Source organism: Camelus dromedarius, chromosome X (assembly GCF_036321535.1).
Source record: "Camelus dromedarius isolate mCamDro1 chromosome X, mCamDro1.pat, whole genome shotgun sequence".
In the NCBI taxonomy this organism is placed as follows: Eukaryota; Metazoa; Chordata; class Mammalia; order Artiodactyla; family Camelidae; genus Camelus; species Camelus dromedarius.
Window position 1 is genome coordinate 26,770,405 of NC_087472.1, and position 22,860 is coordinate 26,793,264.

The window sequence follows — 22,860 nt, forward strand, 5'->3', positions numbered from 1 at the left end:
TAATGATGGCTTTGTAGAATGAGCTGGGACGTGTTCCTTCCTCTTAATTTTCTGGATGTGTTTTTGTAGAATTGGTGTTATTTCTTCCTTAAATGTAAGGTAGAATTCAAGAGTGAAAATTCAGTTTTATAGTAAATATATGGCTATTTAGCTTATTTCTTCTAGAGTAATCATTAGCAGCTTGTGTCTTTCAAGGAATGTGTCTATTTCAACTGAGTTGTCAAATTATGGGCATATAGTTGTTCGTATTTCCTTATTATCCTTTTACTATTTATAGAGTCTCTACTGATATCACCTCTCTCAATCCTGGTATTGATAATTTGCATTTTCTCTCTTTTTTCTTCTATCAGTCTCGTTAGAGTTTTATCAATGTATGGATCTTCTCAAAAAAACAGCTTTTTGGTTGTTTTTTTTTAATTTCTTTGTTTTTCTGTTTTATATTTCATTAATCTCCACTCTGATCTTTATTATTTCCATTCTCCTGCTTACTTTGGGATTAATTTGCTCTTCTCTTCCTGGTTTCTTAAGGAAGCTGAGATCTTTTATCAGACTGATAATGAATATTCTTTGCTCTGAAATCTACTTTGTTCAATAGTATAGTCATGCCAGGTGTCTTTTAATGTTAGTTTGGCCTATCTTTCCCCATCTTTTTACTCTTTTTTAATTAACATACAATAAAACTGAATTTTTAAATTGATCTATACATTTATGAGTTTTAACAAATATATTGTTTCATGTAATCACCACCACAGTTAAGATACTGGACTGTTCATTACCCCAACCTACTCTCCTTTTACCCTTAGTAGTCACACTCATCCTACCTCTAAACCCTGGATATTACTGATCTGTTTTCTGTCACATATTATATAAATGACATCATACAGTCGGTAAGCTCTTGAGACTGGCTTCTTTTACGTTGTCTAATATCTTTGAGATCCATTTACTTTGTTAGGTGTATCAATAGCTTGTGCATTTTTATTGTTAAGCAGTATTCCATGGTATGGAACTTTGCCGGGTCTCTCTTTCTTGCTCTTCCGTCTTGACCATCTTCTCAGTACTTTCCAGTTCTCTTGGGCTCTCCTCATGGTCCCCTGGCCTGAAAGCTGGGGCTTCATCCTGCTTTGTCATATACTCAACCACAACTGAACCCACATCCTGGTCAGAATACAGAGGGGTATTCACTGCAGAGGTACCATTGCAACTCCTCTGATCAAAGAGGAAGATTCCTCTCAGAATTTTAGGACTTTGCTGTCACCACTGTCACTGCTGTCACTGTTGCGACCACCAATGCCTTGGACTTGCCTGAGGACTGGGGCTCAAGAGAACAGTAGAGGGAAGAATGTAAAATGGATTTTCTCCACTCCCTGTGAGCTTTAAGGATCTTTTTTCTTGCTCTTCCAGCCAGAAGTAGCGCTTTCTCTGTCTGCTCCCTGATAACTGCCCCCAGGTTATGTGATGTCTTACATCCAGGATGGGGTACACTGGGGGAAAAGGTAGGGTGTAGGGTGAAGGACTCACCATCAGTTTGATGCACTTTTCACTCTGATTTCTTTCCCAATTCTCCTATCATTAACATATTTTGTAAATTTACTTTTAAGCTTTTCAAGGTGGAACCAGAGCAGCATTTATTCTAGGGCCACTTTTCTCTGGTCCTGAGCAAATTCCTTTTGGATACTTTACCCAAGGCCCTAGAATTGTAACGTTACCAGTCTTGTGGTTTGAATAGGATCTGTTTCCAGTCCTTGGTGAGCCTTGAGGAGCATTCCTTGTGTTCCTTTTGGGTGGTTCTGTCCCTAGACAAATGCACTTACCAGTACTCACTTGAGTACTTGAGAGGGGACTATTTTTAGATCTCATGGCCCTCTCTCCGTGCAGACCTCTCCTCTTGTGTACTACCCTACGAACCTAGCTGTCCTGACCTCCCTAAGACTCAATGCTGGGAAAATGCCGGGGCTTCACCTGGGTTCCCACTCCTTGGACCTCTGCAAATTCCAGGCAATAAGCAATCATGGGGCTCATCTAACTTGTTTCTCCTCTTTCACAGAGCCTATCCTTCATCCAGTCTTAAACTATTGTTTTTCATGTATTTTGTCTAATTTTGAGTTGTTTTAAGAAGTAAGATAAATCCACCCCCTGTTACTTCATCTTTCCTGGAAAAAGAAATCTGTAGGATATACACTGACCCTTCAACAGTGCAGGGGGTTAGGGGTGCCGACCCTCCGTGCAGTGGAAAATCCAAGTATAACTACAATGGGCGCTAGGTGTCTGTGGTTCCGCATCTGCAGATTCAACCAACCGCACGTTGTGTAGTACTGTGGTATTTACTCTTGGGGAAAAATCTGCATATAAGGGGACCCGTGCAGTTCAAACCCATGTTGTTCCAGGATCAACTGTAATTGAATGCTTAGTTAGGCAACCCAGACTCCAGGGGCCTAAGTCTTTTAGAAATTTGGTTAGAGATAGCTTTACATAGGCAGTCAAATTTGAACTAGGCTTTGAAGGAAGGAAGATATTCTATGTGAAAAATAATGGCATAAATAAAAATACTGGAAAAGGAGTAAGCCTGCGTTTTTACCAATGATAAAATGCGTCAGAATACTTAGGGAAATAATGAAAAATAAGGTTGCACAGTTGAGTTGGGGCCAGATTAGAGAGGTCTTTAAAGTCTCATATTATGATATAATGCAGTGATAGAAAGCTATTAGCAGTTTTTAAACTCCAACAGGTGTTATATAATGGGAGCTGAGTTTAATTGATATCTATTCCTTTTCTGTCCTCTGTATTAAATGAACAGTGTCTCATAAAAACATGGCTATGGTATTGTTTTGATGTAATCCATTACATTTACTTAAAGATTGGAGTAAACCCATTCATTAACCTTTTCTTTTTGTTCCTAAATTTTGTTCATAAAACGTACTTTCCGTTAATGATCTTTATTGCTCTTATCAGGATGCATTTACTTTTTTCTCCACTTCCTTTTCAAAATTATACTGATCAAAGCTAGATAGAATATGCTAGTAAGTTATTTCCAGTTGCAGAATTTAGTGGAATGATTTGCTTATCAGATTGCTTTTTAATACCTGAGAATATCAATCTAGCTTTTTTTCACTGTGGCATTATGTTTAATTTGAAAGCTGTTGACATCCAACCAAGTTTTGGCACATGTTATTTGTAGCTCATCTGGTTTCTATGCTATAGTTGTGTAATGTCAGCACATATCCTCCTCTGTTTTAATATGACCATTTAAAATTTATCAAACTCATTTAATATGTTTCAGTCCTAGAGGATATTATATATGTACCTCCCTCTAATTGGATTTAAAGTTTTGATACATTGGGTAAGTTAAATACAGAGAAGAGAAGCCTTTTTTAAATGCCTATTTTTTTTCCCCAAAAGGATATGAAGAAGAAATGAGAAAGAAGATTTGGGCTGTTTTATAGAAGAGGGAAAGGGAAATAATAAAGAAATTGAGAACAGACCACAATCCCCTCATAAATAGAACCCAAGACCCAGAAAAAAATAGAAAAATAGAGAACTAAGATAAGGATTGGGCTAGAAAGAAGTGGAGTTTAAAGCACTAAAAACAGTTTAAAGACATGCTAAAAGACTAATTGGAAACTTTGAGCAACTTTGCATAAAACAGAGTTGTATCTGGGTATAGTGGACTCGCATGTGAAAATAGACAAAAATGTTTGTAGAATTCTGACAAGAGGAACGAGTACAAATTTGGTAAGAGAAAATGATTTTATAATACAAGGACACATTTTAAGTGTGTACCTTCAAGAATCTTCCTAAAGTTAAATAGAGGGAACGATTTATAAGAGTGAAAGCAAAAGGTAGATGTATAGACTGCAGGTGAGAATTGTGAAAGAGAAGGACCCCACCTTTTATTTTAATGTGTGCATTCCTCACAAGATTAGAGCATAAAAGTTGTTTAGAAAAAAGACTGTGCACTTCTTTACAAACAAAGTACGTTGTAGAAGGAACTTTAGTTTGTTTCTCTTTAGACAGAGCTAGGATAGACAGATAACCATATGCAAACAAGATATTTCGATCTGTATGAAAATAATATGAATTGACAGATCTTATTTGGATAAAGATAGCAATAATCAGGAATAAAATTGGCAAATATGGAATTGGATAGTGGGATTGTTTATGCATTTGAAAATAAAGGTTATGAAATGTATAGAAATGGAAACTACTTTACATGCAGTGAAGATAAATGCAAAACCTCTCAAAAGCAGACAGTTTGCCAAAGGTAGATAAATTAAGCCTAGAATAGAAGATACTCAGAATGTGATAAATGTGGTCTGGGAGCCTCCACTTTCTTTCTTTGGGGATGCGCTGTTTTACTGAGAAAGGTTGGAGGATTTTTTTTAATAGTGCAAAGGGAAGCAAAATGCTCAAATTTGTGAGTAAAAGCTCCTGGTGTCGTAGCTGCACTGTCCATATTTTGAAGATTGAGTACAAACCTCAACAAGCAGTTTTAGTGGAATATGGACCAAAATGAGAAATGACACAGAGAATGACACAGGAAGCATTAGCCATACGTTTTTTCAAAGGGGAAAAGAAGGAATAATAAATAGTAGAAATGAAGCCTACTAACATTACTCAGTTCCCAGTATAAAATATTCGTAGGCATATTCTATAGGCAGGAGAGCCAGTAAATGAGCCAGGAAGGTTTTGGGGGTCTTATGTTTAGTGGAAGAAAATGACTGATTAGATAACAGTCATTGCTTTTGACTGAATAAGCCCTAACTGCCTTTCAAAGATACTGTCTATATATACCTTAGAGAAGAAGGTTCAAAAAGTTATTTGATGAATAAAAATAAAGTAAGGTGGCATATGGTACCTAGTCTCATCTGATGGGTATCTCTCTCTTTTGCTCGTACCCAAGGAATGATAAATTTCCCAGGATAAACCATATGCTTTAACTTGCTGGTAGGTATTAAAACTTTAAAAGTATATATTCTTCAAACCAATAATTCCACTTTTAAGAATATCTCCTGCAGATCTATTCACACAAGTAGATATATGTACAAGGAAGTTAGTTGCAGCATTGCTTGTAATGGCAAAGTTGAGAGACCAACCACAGAGGAATGGATGAATAATTATGGTATCTCACTCACCCCCAACCCCATGAAATTCTATGCATCCCTTAAAGGAAATGAAGTAGATTTGTGTGTACTGAGATAGAGGGCTGTCCATGTTATATACTCAGCTGAATTTTGAAAATGCTTAACAGTAAGTATAGTATACTACTTTTAAAAATCATATATATATACACACACACACACACACACAAGCAAAAGGTAGATTGTGTATATGTGTAGAAAGAGACCTGTAAATATATATACTATTAACAGTAGTTACTCTTAGTAAGTGGAAGAGGTGGACTTTTAGTTTTCCATTTATATCTTTAAGTATTTTTACAACAAACATATATTTCAATTTTTTAAACCTGAAATTTATCTGAAGGAGAAAAAAGGCAAGCCCTTGGGAACCAGTCTTTTCCCCTCAAACCCTGGTTGAGTTCCTCTTCCCTCATCTTAGCCTTTACAGTTTACCTCAAATAAACACTATAAGCACAATTTGTTTTATTATTGAGTGTAGTTTCACAAATAAAGTTCCTGATTTCTAGTTAGCTTGTTACAAAATTAAAGTTCTGTGTGTGTGTGTGTGTGTGTGTGTGTGTGTTTAATACCAAGGGGTGGCTCCTGGGTGAAGTCTTGTTTGTTTGTTCAAACATTAATTGAACATTTGTTAAGCGCTAACCATGTGCCCAGCACTGGGGAATCCAACATCCTAGCCTCTCACCTCTTCTAGCTGAGGGTTCCCTCCTTATCAGTTGCTTGACCACCCCATCCCCACCCACAGTGTTTGTGTTCAGTACTTCCCAGGGCTCATCTGCTCATCTACATTTGAAAGGCAGTCTCCTTAAACTTACCACAATTTAGATTCCAAATGGGAATTTTCAAAGAACTGCTTCTTGACTTCTGCATGAAAATATTCCCCTCAAATAGACATCTCTTTTTACCTCTGCTTTTCTAAACAAGGCCAGGAGATGATTTAGCAACAGAAAATGGAGAAGATTGAGGGCGGAGCGGAGAATATATATAATGTTTGTGTTTACGAAGGAAAAGGGGCATTTGTGAAGGATTTGATATTTGTGAACAAAAACATATGTCAATCACTGTTGGAGAGAGAAAAAGATGACACATAATCCTGTTCTAAAGTATATGTATAATGTATAAATATTTTTGGAATAAAAATATGTATGTCTCTCTCCACAGAGAAAGTGGCTGGATTACATTATCTCTTTGAAGTTCTACTTCTGTAGATTCAAGCATTTTCTTTAAAAAGCAATTTAAAATTATGATGAGAAGATGTTTAAACTAAGATTTATATTACACATATGTACAGGATCAATATTTCTAAAACTGCATTCTTTTAGGATGTTGTGCCTTTTGCTTCTTAAATCTGTGAAACACAACTTTAAATAAAAGTTTTATTTGGGGTCATTAAAATATGAAGGGTCTAGAATAATCCTTGCTATTAGTTCTTGTTGTATTATATTACATTATATTATCAGAAAGTAATCTGTATGAGTATCTTCCTGATTTTTTATGACAATACATTTCTGTTTTTGAAACTACAGATTCAGTCTTGTAAAATCTTCACTTTTGAGCATCATTATTCAATTGTATCTTATCTCCTTTTTGTGTATTTTACCAGCCTATTATAATCTTACAGTGTTTCATTCTTTCAAGAGTGGATCAAAGGACAACTGCCAGTTTGTCATTGATTGGGATCTTCAAAGGAGTGGGAGGAAGAGCTGATCGACAGGCATCCTTATCACCAGAGCCCTGTCCCTCCTCTGAACTGTGGGTGCCAGCCTATTCATTCTCCACTCAATTTGAAGCATTTAGGGACAATTATGTCTCACGGTGGAGCTCCGTAGGCTCTTTTTTCCAAAGATAATTAAATTCCAAATGTGAAACTTGAAAGATAATTGGTCAAGCAGCCACAAGCACATCATCTACTTGTACCAAGTATAAGGCTATCTAAGACAATTCCTAATCCTCTAAGAGACGAACAGTCTAGTTGGTAGAAAGAACTCCAATCTTGCAGTTCGCAAGGATGCTCTGTACTTTTCTTTCTCAAAAACCAAAAACAAGCAAATGAAAAAGCAAGGTGTCTATAAAAGGACTATTAATATATTATTATAGAAAGGAATATTAGTCTAACACCCTGATTCTGCACATGGGAAAATGAATGTGTCCATGCTCATTTTTTTCCAAACCAAGGTAAAAGCCAGTGGTTGTGTAAAGGAGTGAATGTGTATACTCTTTCCTAATTTGTTCTTAATCTAAATTAATCTTAGTTTTATCTTTTTTCTACAGTGAATTAAATAGACATTATCACATGTCAAGTAAGCTGTTCAGTTTTTTTACCTTTTCTGAGTAATTATTCTACTGGCTTTATCATCTGAATATGTTGCCCACATATTAATATGACAACAGAATTCTAGCACACGGAGATTCGTATACCCGTTCTACCTTGATCAGTGGCTCATCTCATGTTCTTGTTATAGGGATTTGACCAACTCCGACTTGAAGGATTGCTCTGTGATGTGACCTTGATGCCAGGGGACACAGATGATGCTTTCCCCGTGCACAGAGTCATGATGGCCTCTGCTAGTGATTACTTCAAGGCCATGTTCACAGGTAGGCTGCCTCCACCTCCACGTTAAAAGTGTATGAAAAATACAAGTTTAAATCTTTATTGCTGAAGGAAAATTCAGTTCTTTTGATCTGTGTCTTTACAAGAAGAAACAGTTTCAAAAGGGATATACACCCAGTACGTGCAGTCATGGGTGGTGCTTTTCTGACTTGGAAAATGGATGTACCTTTTTCACACTTCTGTCTACCTTTATATCATAGCTTTTCTTTTCCAGACACATATCTGAATGGGCCATCATTGTATTAGACTCTGGGTCCCACTAATACAATCTTTAATCCTTCCAATGATCTGAAGTGACAGGAGCACATTTTGGAAGCACTTGCGTCATATCCCACCTCCTTTAGTGTGGAGATGTTTCTTTCAAGTACTCTTTTTTAATTGTAAAATATGCAGAAGCCTGACCCTCATACAAATGCTTACACAGAATACAATTTTCCCTGATTTTATTGGGTCTAATTAGCGGGAGAAGTGAGTGTGACCTTAATTAAATTATCCACCTTCATTTAATTGAGTGTCTCTTTATTTAAGGTGGAATGAAAGAACAAGATTTGATGTGCATTAAGCTTCATGGCGTGAGCAAAGTCGGTTTAAGGAAAATTATTGATTTCATTTACACCGCAAAGCTTTCTCTTAATATGGACAACCTTCAAGACACACTGGAAGCTGCCAGTTTTCTCCAGATTCTACCGGTTTTGGACTTCTGCAAAGTATTTCTCATATCTGGGGTAAGATATTTTCACATCTTCCAATCTTTTCCTGCGGTGGACTCTGATATAGCCAGTTCAGAGTAGACTCATGAGTCTGTTGTACAGATATGAAGCGTTGGCCATTAGAGAGAGGTGTCATGTAGTGTATGGTCTGGAAGCAGGTTGAGGGAAAACAGTACAGGGCCATTGTTACAAAACAGAATCATTTAAGAAAAGCCTTCTGTGTAATCAAATGACATCAGACAGTAATAATGTTTGATAATGATATATTCCTTACCCTGTCTGATAATGTTGTGTATTTTAATCCAGTTTTATTCACCTTAATGATACTATACAAGCAGGCTTCTTAAATGGAACTCTGTGGATAAGTAATCTGAGCTTCTAGAAGTCTTTTAGGATGGATTCAGTCATTTTTTTTCTTCCTTTAAATATAGGAAAGAGATCTTGAAGAGAACCAATAACTATGTGTAAATCTGTAAGGGGTATGTGTCTTGAGTCCATAGAGATACATCACCCACTGAGTCGTTTTTAGCCTTTTTTTAATAGATAAGAGAGAGCACATATGACTACTAGTCAGAGGACTACTTACAGTCACCTGGCTCCTGAGGACAGTGCCTCATTTTAGTTGAGACCCCTTAAATTAATAACACTTAATGCTTACATTTGCGTACTCTTAACATTGCTTTATGTGACCTTGGCAACATGTGGTTGTCCTGAGCCAAACCAGGTACAGTGTCATAATTTCTTTGGAATAATCATTAACCATAGAGACTGTTGACCTATTGTCTAATACCCAAGTGTCTAATACCCAACTTTTAGGTGTTAGCTGTGCTCAGGTCCTTACTCTCAAAGAAAAGGACCAAACTGGATAAAGCATGATTTATGAAGGTATAAAAAATATATGCTTGTCAATTTAACAGTATTAGAAAATAATTTTGTTCTAAATAGCTTTATTTAAAATGAGTTTATTTCGGGGGAGGTTATAGCTCAGTGGTAATGTGCATGCCTAGCATGCATGAGGTCCCGGGTTCAATCCCCAGTACATCCACTAAGTAAATAAATAAACAAACCCAATCACCTCTCCTCAAAAAAAAATTTTTTTTAATTTAAAAATAAAGCAAGTTTAGTGGGGGAGGGTTATAGCTCTGTGGCAGAGTGCATGCTTAGCATGCACAAGGTCCTGGGTTCAATACCCAGTGCCTCCATTTAAAATAAATAAATAAATAAATAAATAAATAAATAAATAAATAAATAAAATTACCTCCACTGCCCCCCCCAAAGCAATAAATAAATAAAGCAAATTTATTTCAAGATGATATCGCAGTAACTTTGCAATACTGACAAATTTCCTACAATTAGAGTGTTGGCTCCTTAACCTCCTTTAAACATTTATTATAACTGTATGTTTTGCCTCTTTGAAAATTTCATTTTTATAAACACTTAACATTGTCTTAAAGATTATATTCTTTGCTCCTGGTGTCCATGCAGACATCCTAAAGCCCATTTCTAAAGGAGAAGCAGCTTGTCCCTGACAAAGCTTACTAGTGGTAGAGTTTCCTCCCGCTTTCTTCCGCTTTAGAACTTCGTTGCTTCTGAGCTTTGAGGAAACACTTCTTTCCTTAATATCATTCTGTTTACTTATCTTTTATCGTGTTTTCTTAGGCTATGTCTATGTGATTTTTGCATTGGAAATCCTCCCTCTGAGAATCCATGATAATTTTTGAGAAAAGTTGGTGGATTATTAGTTTAAGGATCATACAAAATCCAACTTTGCCCTTATCCTTCTTTCATGCGTTCCGTGTCTTAGTGAAATGTTCAGGCTTACTCTGTTTCCCCTTTCCTTCTCAGCGATTAAGTGAATCAGGAAAAACAGTAGCCCTGGGTGCCTTTCCTACTTACAAGAACTGAAAGTTTCAAGATTAATATAAATATTTTTCAAAGGTAGATTTGTTTTTAGTTCTCCCACAAACTGAGTCATTACAGATGATTTTAAAATATAATAATCTCATGATTATGTACTTAACCCAAACATTTTGAGGAAATAGGTTTATGTTTTTAATGATTTGCTGTGATTATTGTTCACATAACAAAAACACCCCTTGGGTTTGAACTTCCAGAAAGAAAAATTAGCTTTGAACACAATTCTATTCTATCTCATTCTCAACCCTTTGTGAGGGTGAAGAAGAGCAGCAGGGCGTAAAATGTGACTCCGCAAATAACCTACAAAGCATTTATGTATTAATTTTGAGTGATAACTTTAAATATGATACTAAAGACACACTTGCCTTTGGTGGGATAGAGACATCAGGCCCCAGAGAACAAGAACCACCCCACTCCTAACTTGGCCTTGCTTTGCAATAATACTCTTCTCTTAGGGTTGCAATTAGTATGATCATTTATAGGCTGTGGCAGTTTTGTTCTTGCTGTGTTATTTTCTTAGTAGTTATAGGAAAGAGGACTATGAAATGAAAACAAAAGAATGACCGTGAAGGATATAAAGCAGAGTAGGTAAAATTTTCCGTAAAACTAAAAGCATAAAAGCTGTCATAGATCATGGAGATAATGGAATATTACCTTTGTTTAGTTATAGACCTATAAAAATTAAATTCATTTTTGTCCTTATGACGTTGCATAATGACAGCATGCTAAATACCATGCAGCCGTTTCCTGATTTACAAACAGGTTGTAGTTTAACTTCTTGTTTATCGTTTGTCTGCCATTTGGAATTTGTAACATCTAGCATTTTCCACACAGTATTACTGTTACGGAGGATTACAGGCTAGCCCACAAAACCCAAATTAATGTAAGATTGCTGAAATAGGACATTTGTAATTGAACTGGAAATGTTACAATTTAAATTTACAATTATACAGAATAAACAAAACAGAACGAAGGTGAGCAAAAAACCATTTTCTTTTTATATAAAAGCATATTTAATAAGAATGAAGATGCCATTGTGCCTTAGACTTGGTGTACTCGTTCTTTAAACTCATTTTTTTTTAAGTTGCGTTTCTTTTTTTTCTTTTATATATGTATTTTATTGAAGTATAGTCAGTTTACAATGTTTTGTCAATTTCTGGTGTAGAGCATAGTGCTTCAGTCATACATGAACATACATATATTCGTTTTCATATTCTTTTTCACAAGTTACTACAAGATATGGAATATAGGTCCCCGTGCTATACAGTATAAACTTATTGTTCATCTATTTTATATATAGTGGTTAGTATCTGCAAATCTCAAACTCCCAATTTATCCCTACCCACCCCCTCCTTCCCCGGTAACCATAAGTTTGTTTTCTATGTCTGTGAGTCTGTTTCTGATATTACTTATATGTGGAATTTAAAAAAAGACAAACATTTTTTTTCTTGATTCAGGTATATCATTGTTCCACTTGTACACTTATTGTCACTGATCGGGTTGGGGAGATCACAGTGAAATGTAGAGAAGCTTTATTGAGGTAACTAGGGTAATCAGGAGTTGGAGACAGTGGAAAACGAGGCAGAGAAAAGGGGTCCTCTCGAGGGAACAATGAAGGGAATCAGAAGAAATTATTGGAAAAGACAGCTAGGTGATGACATCAGCAGTGAGCTTTGGGAATGTTCTTTTTGCTGTAAGGATTTCCTGTATAATATATATATTTCACATTCCCTATTTAATCTAAGTTGGATTTATCTATTAAAATTAATGTCTTTCCAGATTTTTTTTGGCCTTTGGGGAGATTCTATGCAAATTACAGGAAAAGTTGTATAGACAATTTTACAGTGACTCAAAACTGTTTGCCTCCCCCACAAACCAGTCTTGATTTCCTTATTGCGAAGGCAGACATTCAGCAAGTGGTACCCAGATACCGGTTGTTTATGATCAAGCATCTATTCTGATTTGTTGGTACTCAGACATTCTAAGTATCATCCCTGCACCTAACTTTAACATGCCCATTCTTGCCCACCTGCCCTCTGAGACTCTGTAGGGGAAGAAGAGGCCCAGTCTGGGCCTAAACCAGTTCATCCCCTCCAAAGACCATTGGAATAACTAATATTGCATCCAGTAGGGGAAGTGAATTCAAAGTGCAAAGGAATAAGAAAATTGGATTCCCTAAGCTGGAGACACCATCCGTATTCACCCCAGACAGCATTTGTCATTTGAAGAGACTGGGAGAGAAAGATTTTTGGAGTTTTTTATCATCCTTTCGTTCTTCTTACAAAGTGGTCCCTTCCCTGTGTCCCATGATGTTCTCAGCTATGGAAGGAGGCCGGGAGAAGGGACCTAATATAAGTTCTACCCCACAAAGTAGCTTGTTAGATTTCTTCCCAGTCTTCTTCCACGGGCATGCTTTCTCTCTCTACATTGGTTGTGCTTGATGTCAGGCTGTCATTTGCACAAACTGGAGAGCACCAAGGAGAATTTGGTACAGTCAGTGTCTGATGAGGCCCCCCAAACTTACTAGCTAATTTCTTAGTCTGCATTTCCCTTGAGAATACAAAAGCAGATACTCATTTGCTTTTTTTTCCCCTCAAATGGGAATTTATTTGTATAAGACACTGATCTTCAACAAAATCACATCACCGATTTCTGATGAAACCTGTTATTAAAATATCAAATTATGTTAATCGCAGTATTTAGGTGCATCAGGTGTGATCTGAACAATTTAATATTGCAGCAATGAGTACCAGTTGTTAATGAGGATTGAAAATCATGATGCTTAGAACTGCCTTTAGGATGACCATGAAGGTTGTTTGACTACAGTAGAATAATTTCTAATAATTTATATCAGGGTAACTTAAGTGTGCACTTGATTATTTTTAAAATAATGTTATTGGTTCTGATAAGCAGTTGAGAAATTTTGTCCTATTTTGCTTCTATATCCTTTAAAACTCTAATTATTTGATTAACTTCTGTAATAACTCTTCTTTGGAATTTTGGCCATGGTATATATTCCAATAAAATTAGAGTTCTCTCTACTTATGAGTTTGGTTTTTTAAAAGAATCTTTAAATTCGTATTTTATATTTTTAAATGTATTCTATTATGTACATGAATTGCATTATATGTTATATTACTGCACATATCCATTATTTAATACTATCTAGGCTGAATGTTTGGGAATATGCTAGCTGAAGCACTTTTAAGAATCATGATTGAGAATGGATTGAATGAAGTATAATTGAATAATCCTGTATTTTTCCAAAAATTATTTACCATTACTCCATCATTTTTGATCTGCTTCTATTGTTAATTATTATTCTAAACTGTGCTTCTATAATCCCCATAGTCTATGATTAATTTTTTAGCTTTGATTACATGCACTTCATAAAAATTAATTTCCTATTACATATTTTTTATCTGAGTCTCATTTTAAAATTAATAAGGTTCTAGTAATTTGCTATGTTAATTCAGCAGATATTCTATTTTTAGTTGTATCTATCATCACATCTTTAATTTTTATATTTCTGATAATCGTAGCATTTAACCTTTGTTATATACCCACAGTGCAGTACATGCGCTATAGAAAATACTTAGTCCTTCTATCAAGAAGGTGACAATTTGGAAGGTTATGAAATACCATTCTCTGGTGACTTTTTTTTTTAAAGAAAAGAGTAGGCAGCTCTCTATATTGACTAGGTGATCTGTCAAGGTTTTTTCCAGTCCTCTGTGTCTGTATATCTGAGCATACTGATATATAGAAGGTATTTTCCAAATGCCTTTAAACAAAAGATAGGTTTTTTTATCCTGTTATTTTAGTAACTATTTTCTTATTAGATAAAATTTTCTGAAAGAGGAAAAAGGAAGGAACTAAATACCTTGATCCATTTCTAAATTATACAGTTTGGTTTCTAATCTTTAATCTTGGCTTATATGCTATAAATTTAAATTTAAATTTGGTGACTAACAACCAATGGTATCACTTTGCCCATTTAAAGTACCCATTCTTTGTTGTTTTTATCTGCAATCATATCAGTAATGATAAGAATCTGCAGACTTAGGGAATATATTTGTGTTTTCATCAACTTTTGTTCATCCATATTAGCAAACATCTTCAGAAGTGAAAATTGCCCTTGCTCTGGGGAAGGACTATGTCTTACTCACCTCAGAAAGTAGATCTATTATCCCAAACAGGAATCCCTTCCAACTGGAGTGATTTGGGTAATGAGGTATTAGCTTGAAGTTCATTTACACAACTTAAAATTTTATAAGACACCAACCTACCACTCCTCAGATTGGATTAACAATGTACTTTTTATTAACCAAGATATTGAACAGTGTTAAACTGTGTATTTCAAAAGGTCCATAATTTGTTAATTTATTTTTCTTAGTTCTTTTATGTTACAATTTTTTAGGTGTTTTTTAATATATGGGTATTAAGTGTAATAACCATTTAAAATTTTTGATGATTTTTGTGAAGCAAATCAGGTGCTTAAAAAGAGCTCAAATTCTTCTTGAGTAATAAAGCTGTGAAAATAGCAGTGTGTGTGTGTGCGTGTGTTAACCTTAGCACTTTCAGTGGTATTATATCTTAACTGGGCTGTTACTTTACGCAGAGGAGTAATGATTTTAATCTCATTTTAGCTTTTATTTATTATTTATTTATTTATTTATTTTTCTTTTTTCCTTTTAGTGGCGAGGTAATTAGGTTTTTATTTATTTATTTTAATGGAGGTATTGGGGATTGAACCCAGGACCTTGTACGTGCTCTACCACTGAGCTATAGCCTCCCTCCCTCATTTCAGCTTTTAAATAAAAAGATAGTAGAATGATTAACCAATTTTCTTTTAACCATCTGCCAATCTGGTTACAATACAGTTGCATCCTTGAGGTTTATGTGACATTTATGAACACACACCTTGACAAAACATTTGAGTCCTTTATCTGTGACCTGTCACTGTTTGTGTACACACACACACAGACATTGGTATGGTATGCTTGTTTTTGTGATTTCTTCTTTATATACTATTTGCTGATATGATTTTCCTAGTTTCACATTTATTTATTTATTTTAGGGGAGACATAATTAGGTTTATTGATTTATCTCTTTTAGAGGAGGTACTGGGGATTGAACCCAGGACCTTGTGCATGCTAGGCATGTGCTTTACCACTGAGCTATACCTGCCTCCCCCAGTTTCACTTTTGACCAGTTATTAGAGCATTGGAAAGACTTCTGCTGAAGAAGGGCCTCTCCATAGCTTCTCTCCTGTCTGTGGCTTTTGTTTTTGGTATATAATACTCTGTGCTGGAGAAATCTGGGGGGGCTAACTTGGACTCCAGGCAGAGCTGGAATATGCTGAGAGGAAGCAAATAGCTAAGGAAAACTATGGTGTGAGCCGTCACCATGCATACCAGAGACTATACTACATGAATAATTTGATGTAGAGACACCCGTTCCAACCCTCAAGAAAGTGATTCCCTTGCTTATATTTCTACATAAATAATGTGGAAAATAACTTCACCCTGGGAATAATAGTCCTATTAAATTATCTTCACTATAAGCAATAACTTTTGAAGGAATCAAAATGAATCATGGTGATGAATGACGCCTGCTGACATGGAAGACAAATTTAAGGATCAGGGAATTAGAGCTTTTCTGTTTGTGAATCTGCCAGCCAAGTTACCTTTAAGAATCATGACTGAGAAGTGGATTGAGATGAATCAAAATAGAATAACTTTCTATTTTTCCAAAACTTTCATCTGGCCGGAATTTTATTAGTATTTTTAGGGGAGTGGAGACACATTTTTGAGGAGAGAAAAGTAATGATTTTGGCCATAGGCAAGTTATAATATTGTTTCTTAGAGAGAGTAACCTTCAGCCTCCTGACTTTGAATGATCATTTTCCTTTAGTCACCTTTCTATTGGATTAGGTAAGGGTGGTTTGTGAATTCTTTTTAGATCGTTAATATATTTAGAAGAGAACCTTCGTGCATCCATGTGGACAGTAAAAAGCAAATTTTTTTTTACATTTTTTATTGAGCTATAGTCATTTTACAATGTTGTGTCAAATTCCAGTGTAGAGCACAATTTTTCAGTTATACATGAAGATACATATATTCATTGTCACATTTTTTTTTTGCTGGGAGCTACTGCAAGATCTTGTATATATTTCCCTGTGCTATACAGTATAATCTTGTTTATCTATTCTGCATATGCCTGTCAGTATCTACAAATTTTGAAATTCCAGTCTGTCCCTTCCCACCCCTTGCCCCCTCGGCAACCAAGTTTGTGTTCTATGTCTATGAGCCGTGATCGTATAATGGTTAGTACACTGCATTGTGTATTCTATGTCTATGAGTCTGTTTCTGTTTTGTATTTATGTTCATTTTTTTAAAAAAGCAAAATTTACGCTTATTCTAGAACATGTATTATGTTATCCTGATGTGAGTGCCATGAAAGTAGTTGTGTTTTAATTCTTTTTATTGGCTTAATAGGTCACTTTAGACAATTGTGTTGAAGTCGGGCGGATTGCCAACACCTACAACCTGACTGAAGTGGATAAATACGTTAACAGTTTCGTCTTGAAGAATTTTCCTGCATTGCTGAGCACCGGGGAGTTTCTGAAACTCCCTTTCGAACGCCTTGCCTTCGTGCTTTCCAGTAATAGCCTTAAGCACTGCACTGAACTTGAGCTCTTTAAGGCTACCTGTCGCTGGCTTCGCCTGGAAGAGCCTCGGATGGACTTTGCTGCAAAATTAATGAAAAACATACGATTTCCGCTGATGACACCACAGGAGCTCATTAACTACGTGCAAACCGTGGATTTCATGAGAACTGACAATACTTGTGTGAATCTCCTTTTGGAAGCCAGCAATTACCAAATGATGCCATACATGCAGCCGGTGATGCAGTCAGACAGGACTGCCATTCGGTCTGACACCACGCATTTGGTTACACTAGGAGGAGTGCTGAGGCAGCAGCTGGTTGTCAGCAAGGAATTGCGCATGTATGATGAGAAGGCCCACGAATGGAAATCCTTAGCCCCCATGGATGCCCCGAGGTACCAGCATGGCATCGCCGTCATTGGCAATTTCCTCTACGTCGTCGGTGGACAGAGTAATTATGACACAAAAGGAAAAACGGCAGTTGATACCGTCTTCAGATTTGATCCTCGATACAATAAGTGGATGCAAGTTGCATCTTTAAATGAAAAGCGCACCTTCTTCCACCTAAGTGCCCTCAAAGGATACCTGTATGCGGTTGGTGGGCGGAATGCAGCTGGTGAACTGCGTAAGTGTGTGTGCATACCTAACAGAGAGACTGTTTTACCCCCAGACTCTTGTTAGATCATAGAATAAGCAGTTTTGTAACATCAAAGACCAAAAAACATAACTAGGATTTCATTTTAAACTATTTTTCTTAGAAAATATCAGACACAATCTGTATGCCTTATCTGGGCATATACTCTTGGCCACAGTACAAATTATATCTTCTAAATATGTCAGTATGTTGCAGAATATTTTATTTGTACAGTATATAAATGGTTTTCATCTTGAAATTTCAACTAAAAAGTATATTCTGCTAATCTAAATTCGAATAGAATCTTGGACAGAAGTTTGGCGTGTGTCCTCACTTTCCACTTTTAAAAGCCCACTTAATATTTTACTGAACGGGTTAAAACCCGTCCTTACAGAGCACTGAGTTTTATGGTTGCTTCTTTTACATAACCTGTTACTTATCAGAGGCCACATAGTAAGATGATTTTCTTTATCTACTAAGTGTTCAAAGTTTAATATTATCCAAAGTTTATTTATTGTGAATATTATGATCTGTAACTACTAGTTAAAAGTCATTTTCTCTTGAAATACCAAACAGTTTTCTTCCCTGTAAACTGATCTTGTCAGCTTTGTTATTTGATGGTCCCTTCTTGGTCTTCCTAATCGGTCAGTTATGAGTACAGTTAACATAGAGCAAGACTTTGGTGACATAAATTAACGCTAATTTTGTTATTTCAGATAAATTGAAATCAGGTAGCTGTCCAAAAAGAAGTCAGGAAGACAGCATTTTATATTGTGCCTTACCTATGTGTTTTTTAGCATCAATGGCCTTTTTTTCACCCATCTTCCTTTATGCTCTGGTAGGAAGAGAGTCCAATATTCAGACTCCATAAGGCTGGGGAAGTTTAAAATATTGGCATTGGCTCTGGATAAATTCAGAGTAATTACAAGAATCTTTTTCTTCAATATTCTAAATAATAAAAGGTAGTTTAATGGACTTGAGAATAAGCTGTTTATTAGAGACAGAAAGAACTGCTCTCAGCTCTTATACTTGCCAGCTTATCTAGCCCTTTCTTCTTAGTGACATGGTCTGAATGTTACTGATGTTTCCTACCCACGAGTTTTTTTTGTTGTTGTTGTCACACTGGTGTTTTTTTCTTTCTTCTTCTTTTTTTTTTCACGGGGGAAGGTAATTGGGTTTATTTATTTATTTTTACAGGAGGTACTGGGGATTGAACCTAGGACCTTGTGCATGCTAAGCATGTGCTCTGCCACTTGAGCTATACCTTCCCCTCCTTGGTGTTTTTTCCTAAGGCCAGTGTTTCCAGATTGTTGGACTAGGTATCAGGATCATGAACCACACAGGTTTCCCAATATATTTTAATAATCAGACTTTTAAAAGCATTTGATGTATTAGTATCCTTAGTGTAGAACTGTCATCTCAGGTCTCCCCAGTCAAGCCACACACATTATTTTTATGTTATTATAATATTTTAAATTTATGGTAGTGACTTGGTGCCTTTTTAGAAAAACCGCTTGTGTAAGATCAGCTTTACGAGTCTACAGAGTATAGGTCATCACTGCTGGTAGGCAGTGGTCATTTTGAACCTTCTCTCTAGGGAAATAGCTCCATTTTTCAGTCAGAGCTCACTTGACGGTATTATCACCCCTGTTAATATGTAGCTCTTAACGTTTTCAATGTATTGTTCCTAATATTAATTAGAGGCCTTATTCTTCTGAGAATTTATAATCTTTGGGCCAAGGAGAGTCATTACATAAAACTAAGGAGCTAGAGGCTTTCTTCTTCTGACTTGATCCTTACCCTGTCTGAGTTCTTGCCACATTGAACTCAATGGGGAACAAGAAATAGACTACCCTGTTGGGCCAGTGGCTCCCTTGCTCCTGACCTTCAGAAATCTACCTCTTTATCTCTTAAAACAGTTTTCTTTGTTTCAGTTTGAAAGTGACAGGATACCAGAGAATCATGCTTTTCATGAGCTAGTCCTAAATTCATAACAACTGTTTGATTATATATAGGCTTTAAAGGCACAGTCGCCCAGAGCTTAAACCTAAGGATGATGATTAAAATATCCTAAAAAAAGACTCCCCCTCTAGATGATAAATATAGGTCCATTCTTATCTTAATTCATAACCTGCATTCTTCACAAATGTATGTATGATTATAATATAGATACAAACCCTCATTACCAAAAAACAGCTGTAATTCCATTTAGAGACCAGCTATTTGATATTTCTTTCCCTTTCAAATTATCCCCTATAATCTCTAAGTAACTAAACTTTTATAGAAAATGATTGCCTCCCTTAAAATCCGCATACCCAGCAAATCCATTCTGTACTAAATATTTTAAGTTAAAATATCTTGGAAGTTTTTTTTTTTTTAATCATGTGATTGACTTATTAAGTACACTCAAATTGAAAGTCTTGATTCCAGGAGAACCCTCAGGCTAAAAAGAGTCATTACGCAAAACCAAGATGCTTCATTTTTTTTTTTTGACCACCCCACCCCTCTGAGTTCCTCCTATTTTATACCCAAGTGGGAATGTGAAGTAGACAGTCTTTGTCCTCTTCTGTGTTGTTGAGGGAACCAAATCTGATGTAACCCACCCTGATTACCTCCCAAGAGGAAAGTAGCAATGCATTCTTCTGAATTCTGTTTATAAACTTTCTCCTTGTATAAATAGGAAAAGTGTGTATGTCTGTTGCCCTTTATAATTTTCTTAGAACCATTATTTTTGCAGAATAGTAGATTTTTGTTCTAAAGAAACTCTTGTTTGTATTTGTTAATGTTCCAGCCAGAGGCTAGATTTTTTACTATTTCTCCTGCTCCATACATATTTTTTAATGGAAACCCCCTCCCCCCACCCCACACTAAGATATGTCATAATAACTTGACATTCCCATCTTAACTATGTTGACATATTTATATGCCTGTGTAAATAGAGAAGGGGGAAGGAATGGGTGTCAGGAAAAGGGGATTGATGGGAAAATCATTTAACAGTTTAACAGGTTCATTAGTACCAGTACATCATTTATTCTTCATACACACAATAACCGTTGCCTGTAATATAATGATGGAAAGAATACAGTGGCAGCATTTGCATGACATTTTAGATCATATTAATGCATTTGGCCTTTTAAAATCTTTCCATGGAGTGTATGGACCCAAGCCCATAGTACATCAAAATGACACTAATGGTGGTGTGTGTGAGCCTGGCTTACTGCTGAAATAAAATTCCTTAGAAATGCTGCTTTCCTTTGACACTGGGTACAATGGGAAAGTAGGGAAAGCTTCGAGTAGCTGTCACTTAAGTGGAAAAAGGAGTCAGTTATTTCTGGCATCTTTCAAAATTATGTCATATAAGAAATCAATCTTCCATTGAGGTTTTCTGTATTGAGGAGAAATATGACACCTCAGATATCTTTCACTCCGGTTAAATATAAATAAGTCAAATGTTACATTTTTCCAAAGAAATGTACAATAAAATTACTGAAATTTATCAAATGCCTCCATATCCTTTAATGGAGTTGCAGTTTCTTCATTAAGTAACACATTACCAACTGGCACATTAGTATTCTAGAGACCATCCCCCACCCTGTGGGAGCTATCATTGTCCAAAGGGTTTTCTTCAGGACTAATCTCTTTCCTAATCTCAAAGAACAAGTAAATTCCACATCATCCCTTGGGAACTATTCTGGACTCCAGTGGAATCATCTGAGAAAATCAGAATCCCTGATGAGATATGTGAAATAACCAACCTCTGTGTAATTCTTCATACCAGGCCACTGGACTACTGAAGATGATTCTCTAGAATAGGGATCAGAAAACTTCTATACAGGGCCAGAAATTAAATCTTTTTGATTTTGCAGGCTGTAGGATCTCTATCACAACGAATCAGCTCTCCTGTTGTATTGCAAAAGCAACCATAGACAATTTGTAAACAAATGGATGAGGCTGTGTTCCAATGAAGCTTTATATATGAACACTGAAATTTGTGAAGGGAGAGTATAGCTCAGTGGTAGAGTGTATGCTTAGCATGTGTGAGGTCTTGGGTTCAATCCCCCTTACCTCCAGTAAAAAAAAAAAAAAAAATAAATAAATAAATAAATAAATAAATAAATAAATAAATAAATAAATAAATAAATACCTAATTGTCTCCCCTATCAAAAAATAAAAAACAAAACAACACTGAAATTTGAATTCCATATAATTTTCATATGTCACAAAATATTCTTCCTTTGATTTTTCCAACTCTTAAAAATGTATAAGCCATTCATGTTGTTATCTTGCAAAAATTTTATCGTACAAAAGCAGATGGCGTACTGGATTTGGCTTAGAGGCTGTAGTTTTCCTGACCTCCCCTGTTCCAGATTTTCCCATTTCTCTCATTACCATTCCCACCTGTCATAGACTTGATGGAATCACTGCTTCGTGGCTCCAACTCCTGGCTTGCTCATCCCTTGCCCCTCCTCCTATCAATTTTGTTGGCACTAACCCACATCTCACTGCCTTGTAAATATGGAAAATAGAAGTCAGGGCATGTATATACAGTTTTTAATTATATTATTCTATTTTAAAACTAAATACTATTGATTTTATTAATAACAATAGAAATTCTGCATGGAGAGAGCTGAAGGTTGACAATGAAGATTAAATTATGGGAAAAGCTAAAGGAAATGGGCTATCTAGCTGGAAGAAAACAAGTTTAGAGATGATGAACTATTACCTAGTTGTTATGTTATTGGTGGCTAATAGCCATCTTACACTTTGGGGCTCCTGTGTGAGAAAGTAGAGATGGATTCTTATTTTCTAATAGGTGTTATAAGATGCAATTAACTAGAAGAACATTATCTTTCTACACAGGAAAATTTTAATAATTGTAAAGACTGAATAGCTGTTCAACTTCTAGCTCCACTGTAAAAAGAATAAGAGGAAACTAATAGAAACTGCATCAGAAGAGATTGAATTAGATGCAAGGGAAGGCTGTTTCACTCTAGAAATCTCAAAATTCAAGGCAGAATTCTTCATTAAGAAAAACATAGAACTATTGTAAAACCTATCTTTGACAGCAAATAGATGGAAAAGAAGGTCTCCACAAGTCTTTAAAGCCCTTTTCCTGATAAGATGTGTGATTAGACTACATTATTGGGGGAGATCAGAAATTGGTTTAGCAAGTGACAGTGTCTGCAAT

The 22,860-nt window shown here is 35.8% G+C and overlaps 1 protein-coding gene across 7 annotated transcripts in view; it reads left to right on the plus strand.

Annotated features, from left to right (window-relative positions):
• KLHL13 (kelch like family member 13) overlaps positions 1-22,860 on the plus strand; it is a 160,339-nt gene that overhangs the window by 132,700 nt on the left and 4,779 nt on the right. For all 7 annotated transcript variants that reach the window (XM_031445735.2, XM_031445737.2, XM_031445730.2 and 4 more), the window contains 3 exons: positions 7,595-7,727; positions 8,272-8,468; positions 16,868-17,663. In XM_031445735.2, the coding sequence (XP_031301595.1) occupies positions 7,595-7,727; positions 8,272-8,468; positions 16,868-17,663 (1,126 nt within the window). The remainder of the gene's footprint in view (positions 1-7,594; positions 7,728-8,271; positions 8,469-16,867; positions 17,664-22,860) is intronic.